The following is a 7,328-nucleotide window of genomic DNA, read 5'->3' on the forward strand; positions in this document are numbered from 1 at the left end:
CAACAACAGAGCGCTTGGCAGTCCTGGGCACAAAAGGCTTGAGGAACAATAGTGGTCCTGATTTGTTTGCGGTCTCCCGCACCCCCGCCAAAAAAGGGGCCCCATTATCCCTGGAGGCACAGATCCCCTTCCTTTGGTCAAGGGGTGGGGGGAGAAGCGGGGGGGGGGAACCCTCCGGCCCCCGCAGAGATCTCAGCGGCCTTGGGCCCCCCCAGCCAAAAGAGCATCTGGGTCCCCCTTTCACTCCCCCCCCCAGCAACCCTGTGTCCTTCTGTGAGTGTTTGCGGGACCATCAGCCCCAGGCTGGTGATGGGCAAGTCACGGCCCACCAGAGAGGACCCAACAGGGCAGAGCAAACGCAAACACGGGGCGAGAGAGAGGCCTGGAGGCCACCTAGTCCAACCCCTGCAACATCCCCGGCAGGTGGCCGTCCTGGCTCTTTTGGAAGGCCACCACCGGGGGCGGGGGGGAGGGAGGCCGCCCCCTTCAGGCATGACCCCAGCCAGGGCAGAATGTTAGCAAGGCCTTCCCCACCCGGCTGCCCAGCGCTCTATGGGCATCCCATCCGGGCACACTCGGATGTTCCTTGCAGTGGTGATGCTGGGCCCTAGAGAGCTTCGGCTTTCAGCCTTGAGGGGGCTGGATTTGGGGGCTGGTCATGGCCTTCGTACAAACACGGGCCCTGCTGCCCTTCTAACCCCAAGGATCCTCTTTCCGTCCCAAGGCGCAGCCCCGACCTTCCTCCCTCTTCCACTACCTCTCCCATCAGGGGCACTGGCTGTGAGTCATGGGAGTTGCAGCCTGGCACTTCTGAGGGCTCCTTCTTGGGGCAGGCTGGTCACGGAGCACCTGGGGACTCAGGTGCCAAGATCCAAAGCAGCTGCCCGGCTCTCCACTGGATCTCCCTCAAGTTCTCCCTCCTGCCCCCTGGCCACGGGGCAAAGGCCACCCGAATTCCAAAGCAGTGGCCAAGGATCTGCTCTCGCGGGACCCTCTGCCTGCCCGGCCCCATGGAGGAAGCCGCCCCCAGACTTTACGTCTGGCGAGGAGGAAGAGAGCCCTTGTGCGTTTTCTGAGGTCTCCCAAGTTCCCCAAAAGAGACCCAAGGATTCTTTCCCCGCCTCTGGTATTGCTGTGCCCAAAGAGGTGGGGGGCTCCGGGGCAGAGAAGGTGGAGGGAGAGAAGAACGTGGGGATTTCAAGGGGCGTCCTCCCCAAAATCTGCTAAGTCGAAACTCAAAGGCCACACGTCTGGGGCCCCATGCAAAAAGGAAAGCCAGTGGTTCTCTTCTCTCGGAATTGACCGGTGGCATTTCCACCCGGGGAACACATTCAAGCGGTGGATGAATAAACAAGCACCACATTTCCGTATCTTCGTTTGGAGAGTTTTTCTTTCAGCCTTTTGTTGTTGTCGTTTATTTGTTCAGTCGCTTCCGACTCTTCATGATTTTATGGACCAGCCCAAGCTGGGTAAAAGAAACGCTAGCAAGCTTGCGTATTGTGGAAGGCTTAAAATAGAGGCTCAGCAGATGTTTGTTGACTACAGCACTGTCTCTCAACCTGGGCCGCTTTAAGGTGGGTGGACTTCGACTCCCAGAATTCCCCAGCCAGCATTGCTGGCTGGGGAATTCTGGGAGTCGAAGTCCACCCACCTTAAAGCGGCCCAGGTTGAGAGACACTGGACTACAGTATTTTGAACTTAGCTGACACAGTACCAAGCCCTTCAGTTCTCTCCCGCTTTTCTCTATTCTTTATGCGGGCAATAAATGAGTTTGGGGGAGGAAGGTTTTGATCTTTCTCCTTTGAGGATACTTCAGATGCTCCACACACACACACACAGGATTATAGGCAGGAGAGAGGGAGATAAGTTGGTCAAAGAACCACCAGGAGCAAAACGGAGGATGCGTCCGGTTCACCGGGATCGGCGCCGCCCAACTCACCGGGGCCCAGGTAGACCAGGCGCCTCTGCCTCTTACAGCAGCTTCGCTCAGCCACGAGGTTTCGGCCGCCTTGTGGCCAGCCGGACGCTCCAGCACCTGGGGGCAGAAATCCCGAATTCATGGCCTGCGGGGAGGGGGGATTTGGGGGGCAATTCAGGGAAGAGTTAGGGAGGACTTTGGCAGGCTGTCCCCCACAGCCACGTTTTCCTCTCTAACAGGCCAGCAGAAATTCTGCAGTTTTTCCTCCAGAGGCTTGTGGCATCCTCCTGCTGGACTTCTGACCCCGGCCAAGCCGAGGGGGCTGCGGTCCTTGCCCTGAGAAAGCCGCGCCCATGGTGCACAGCAGTTTCTGGACACTGACGTTGAAGAGCAGACCTCACGGCTGAAACCCTCGGTCCTCCCTGCCGCTTGCCCCAGCTCCCCTTTCTGCTGGCACCGTGCCATTTTATTTGGATCGTATAAAGACGCAGGATTCCTTTTTTCCTACAGGCGGGAGCCCCTCCCTCGGCATAGAAATCGGGTCGGAAGGGGGGCGGCCGCGGTCCAGCCGGGCTGCCCCGCCGCCTTCCTCGCCGCCAGAGGCTGCCGGCCGGGAAGCCGCCGCGCTCGGCTCCGAGGCGCCCCGCGGTCCTGCCTGCTCCCTGCCGCAGCCTCGCCGGGCGGCGCTGCTCGCCGGGCCCCGTCTCCCCGGCGGGGGAGCGAGCGTGGGCGAGGGGACTTACCCAGGAGGCCGGCGAGGCAGGCCAGCCAGGCCGCGAGCCGCATCCTTCCCTGGGCACGTCCCGGCTCCGAGCCCGCGTCGGTCCGGGGGATTTATACCGGGGGCCACGGGGGGGGGGCGGCCGGTCCTGGAGCCACCTCAAGACCCCCAGGCGGCGGGGCGGTGGGGGCCGCCCGACTTCAAAGCCTTCCCAGGGGCCGGGGGTCTGCGCGCCCCGGGGGGCCTCGCCCGCCTTTCGAGTGGGGATGGCAGGCCGCGGGGGCGGGAAGCGCCTCTTTGATCGCGGACAGATGAGGAGGGAAAAGGGGATTCCAGTGGGCTCAGGCAGCTTTAAAATGCAGATGAGCGAGAGGACCCCCCGCCTCCCCCCTCCCTGGGGCCTCTGGCCAGTGCCCCTGCCTTCCCAGGGGGGAGCAGCAGCACCCCAGCCCAGCAAATGGGGGTTCCCCAAACCTTCCCTCCCGCCTACGCACCCTCACTGAAGGACTTTGCACTCCCGGCCCTTTAAGAAACTCTGATCCCAGTCCCTAATTTTAAACAGCTCTTTGATTTGGGGATTGTCCCGTTTTACGCGGGATGGAATTTTCCCCCCTATTTCCAAAAACCGAGGGCAGCTCCCCACAAGATGCCCCAGCCCGAGGCTGCGCGGGCAAGCAGGGCCCTCCGGCGGCCTTGCCCCGTGCTTAGAGGGAAGCATGCCCTGAATAAAAACGCCAGCTGAATGCGCTATGGAGTCACAAAGTCAGGAACTTTTAAACGCAGACAGCCCTGCGGGTCTTCTCCTACAGCTGCCCAGGACTGGCCTTCTCCTCAGTTGCTCTGATCTTTGCGGTGGCAGGATGTCCCGAGCTTCAGGGGCCTTGCCCAGGAGACAGACAGGCCGAACGGAATAAATGGAACGGAATAAAAGGCGGTGTCCCATCGGCCAGCTTTCGTGAGCTTCTACCTTTGAATCAAATTTGTGACTCGGGAAAGGCACTCCCGACTCCTCCGGATTTTTTGCTACTGGAAACCAGTGTTTTCCAAACTTGGAGACTGGGGAATTCTGGGAGTTGAAGTCCACTTGTCTTAAAGTTGCCAAGTTTGGAAAACACTGCCATAAACGAGCACGGCTACCCTTGCCACCTTGGAGGGCACCATCTGGTCTCTCTGCAGTTAAACAAGAGAGAACGTCAGCCCTCCCAACACCACCACGGCTGCCCCGTTTCACACCTTCTGCGACAGACAGACCCCCACCCCTTCACCAGCACTAAAACTGGAGACGCAGGGAGGGAGGGGAGAACCTGGAGGCCGGGCACCCATGCTTTCCTTTGTGTGCGACTCAATGCCAGTCCAGCAACGCCCACCCCATGGACCCCGTCTCCTGGCTCTTTCCCCACCTCTCTGCCGCCCCCCAGCAAGACAAGAGCCGGGGTGCGGCTATGCCAAGGCTGGCAGCAAAGCTGCACCCCTTCAGGCTCTTCTTTCCTCCTCTCTCTCACTTTGCCACCAGAAAAGACCAGGCCCCCTTCTGCACCAGAGCAAAGCTCTTTCTTGGGGACCGCTTCAAAGCTGAGGGACCCCCACAACCGGGTAACCTACGTCCTGTTCCATTTGGTGGAAATTAGGCTGCAGAAAGTGGCCAGGCACTTTCCCTATGGGCAGAACTGGATGAGATGGCACCACTTCCTTTTGCCAGCAGTATCCCGGCTTCGAGGGCAGCAGCAGCGTGCCCATCTTCCTCCAGAACAGAGAGCACCCTCCCCACCACCACCACCCCGAATCAGTTTTCCTGCCAGCACTAACAGTCCCAGCAGAGGCAGAGAAAATCTGCCCTGGGGCGCGTCTTGCTTGCTGCCGCCCAGAGAGAAGCCCCAAGGCAGGGAGAGGAGGAAGCAGGCGGCAGCTGGGCCGAGGTGCCCGACCCAAAGAAACGTCACTTGCTTCGGATCTGGGCACAGGAGAGCGGGTCTCACAGCTTGTGAATTCCCACGGACTCATTTTGGAGCAACGTAAAACTGGTATGGAAAAAGATTAATGTATTAAGAGAAAATACACAGCATACACACTCTATACAAATCCCCACGGCCGGTGTATATACAAAGCAGTCTTCCGGAGCGTTTTCAGCAGAAGGCCGGAGGGAGGCATCCGTCTCCTCGGGAAAGTCACGTTTGTTCCTTCCAGGGATTCGTCTTCAAAACTGGTCAGTCCAGCGTTCCTGGAGACCCACCGCCCCAAAAAACACATTTTTGAGAGTTTTGCCCAATTTTCTCTTTGGCAACTATTTATCTCTGCACTGCCTCCATTAGAATACAGGACTTGTACTCTGTTGTTATTCCACCTGCACCACTGAAATTCTTGGAAAGTTTATTCAGGTTCTGACCCGCAGCATCCCGAACTGGCACAAACAGTGGCAAGGAAGAAGGGCAAACACCCAACAGGTTATGGAGCTGGGCCTGCCCAGGTCCCACAGGTTCCCCCAGCAATTTGTCTCCTTCCTCCCTGCTTCTGGAAAAGAATGACAGCACCAAATTCCAGCCCTGCAATATTAATGTAAGAGCAGAAGCCGGGCCCTGCTGGAGGGGACCCCTGGACCACGTAGCCCATCAGCCCGTCCTCCCAGTGGCCTGAGGAAGCCCACCGGTCTCCCAGCAGATGGCCTTCAGGGGCGGCCCCACAGCCATCCAGGCTAAGAGCCCTTCATCCCCACAGCCTCCGTGAATAATCCATCCAACCCTCTCTGGAAACCGATTACTTATGCTCCTTTCTTATCCCGCCCCCCAAAAACACAGTGACTGAAAGACCCTGGAAAAGCATTTAATAAAGCCATCAATCGCAAAACTCACCCCCCACCCTGAAGGTTTCCTTGGCTGATCAGGACTTTAAACACAAGAAAACGTATTTTCTTTCAAGTCAGGCAGAGCACCCAATGCACCGAAAGCTTCCTACCTTCCAGAAAGGCAAACTCATCCAGCTCTTCAATGGCATTGTCTGCAGAAGGGAAAAACAACACCCGTTTTTAAAAATTATTATTTACTGTTCCTTGGTATGCTGTTGAATCATTTTGACTCCAGGAGGCTCACAACAAAGTAGAAATATAATAAAAACATCCACTGTATGGGGGGAGGGGAAGCACAAATCTTTTTAAAAAATCATGGTAAGAAAAGAAAAAAAAATTAAAATATACTTCAAAGCCCTCATCCCACCACAGCCCAAAACAAAAAAGCCAAAAGCAGCAATAAAACTTGAAAGAAAATGAAGAACAAATGATCTGTTAAGTCAGAAGTAGCATCTTTTCCGACCCACCAATGTTACTAAAAGCCTGACGCTCTCATGAGTGGCAATCAGTGGGTGGGAAAAGGTGCCACCAGAGTCCTGACTTTTTGCCATGGCTCAGATCCATTCGGGGGAGAGCCAGGCAGCCTGCACAGATGATCAACCCACAAATCAAGCCCATTTCGCTGGCACTGGAAAACCGCGAGAAGCTGAGAAGGCGGGTGTCTCTTGCCCACCCCCTCCAGACGGCACCTTCCCCTCCACCCCCTCCCCAAATGGGGGCTGAGTTCAGGCTGGCCCCACTGCAGCAGTGGCTTGGGCTGCTTGGCTGAGCCGCGGAAACCCCGTCCTTCCAGGCTCCCCGAACAGCTGCGGGTCCCTTGGCATGGGGGAGGAGGAGAAGCCGCCAGGACCCACCCAGGTCCTTCCTCTGGAGGGTCTTCCTCTTCCCGTGCTGGGTGTGGACGAAGGCGTCCTTGGCGATGGTCTCCACAAATAACTCCTGGGGAGGCAGAATGGGGCAGGGTGAGAGCGGGTCAGCCAAGGGACCCCAGGAACACTGATCCGCTTCCCCCGCAGAGGCCAAAGGCGGTGGTCCCTAACTGTCGGGGGATGCACTGATGAAAGGGAGCCTTTCCCAGCCTCTGAGCCCACCCCCAAACCCAGCAAAGGGTGGCCCCAACGCACTCGGGTATGCCTCCCCCCCCCCCGGCCCTGCAAGGGAGCTCCCGCCTCTCTGCCCTTCTTTGCCCACCAAACCCTGCGCCCAGCATGCCTTTGCCGGTTGGCAGGCACAACCACCTCCCTGTAAGGTAGGCTGAGCAGGGTAGGAGCCACTGGCCAAGAGTCCCAGCTTCCAACAGAGGAGAATCTCTGCCGCTCAGGGTTGGACTCTGCAGCAATTGTTCCCCCATGCTCCCGCCCTTCGTGGGGTGCTCCTCGCCCAGTGCTCAGCCAGGATTTCCGGGTGGTGCCCCATCCCAGGCTCCGAGGCTCGCGCGGGTATGCTTCGGCTGTGCTGCCGAGCGAGCGAGCGAGCGAGCGAGCGGCGCCCCCTGGCGCCCCGAGCAATTTGCGCGGGAACGCCCGCCCCGTGGAGGCAGGCCGGCCCCCGATTGGCCTGGGGAGGCCCCGCCCACTCACCGCGGCGCGCGCCAAGATGAAGACCGCCTCCTGGCTGGCCAGGCTGACGTCCGGGTCGGCCTTCACCAGCGCCTTCACGCGAGCCAGCGGCAGCCGCCCCGGACGCGAAGGCGCCGCCGCCGCCGGCGCGGAGCCGGCGGCCGCTGCCTCGAGTTCCTCCGGAGCCGCGGCGCTTCCTCCCGCCGCCGCCGTTGCGGGCGCAGCCATCTTGCCACCCGGGGCTGTTAGCGCGCCTGCGCCGCGACGCCATCGCTTGCAAGCCACGCCCCG

General features: G+C 59.3%; 1 protein-coding gene across 1 annotated transcript; it reads right to left on the reverse strand.

Moving 5' to 3' along the window:
* Window positions 1-4,757: 4,757 nt before the first annotated feature.
* Window positions 4,758-7,265, reverse strand: POLE4 (DNA polymerase epsilon 4, accessory subunit). The gene is made up of 4 exons (XM_063294404.1): window positions 7,059-7,265; window positions 6,333-6,417; window positions 5,589-5,630; window positions 4,758-4,857 (listed from the first exon to the last, which is right to left on the reverse strand). Exons 1-4 carry the CDS (start codon window positions 7,263-7,265, stop codon window positions 4,844-4,846), a joined length of 348 nt encoding a protein of 115 aa, XP_063150474.1. The 3' UTR covers window positions 4,758-4,843.
* Between the last annotated feature and the right edge of the window lie 63 nt (window positions 7,266-7,328).

The sequence above is a fragment of the Candoia aspera genome, chromosome 1 (genome assembly GCF_035149785.1).
Source record: "Candoia aspera isolate rCanAsp1 chromosome 1, rCanAsp1.hap2, whole genome shotgun sequence".
Classification (NCBI taxonomy): Eukaryota; Metazoa; Chordata; class Lepidosauria; order Squamata; family Boidae; genus Candoia; species Candoia aspera.

What these genes read in the sequence shown, in the direction of transcription:
- POLE4 (XM_063294404.1), bottom strand. Translation starts at nt 7,265, where the DNA reads ATGGCTGCGCCCGCAACGGCGGCGGCGGGAGGAAGCGCCGCGGCTCCG. An exon ending in TCATCTTGGCGCGCGCCGCG is followed by an intron (nt 6,418 to 7,058) that starts GTGAGTGGGCGG and finishes CTGCCTCCCCAG; the next exon opens with GAGTTATTTGTGGAGACCAT. An exon ending in CCTCCAGAGGAAGGACCTGG is followed by an intron (nt 5,631 to 6,332) that starts GTGGGTCCTGGC and finishes TCCCTTCTGCAG; the next exon opens with ACAATGCCATTGAAGAGCTG.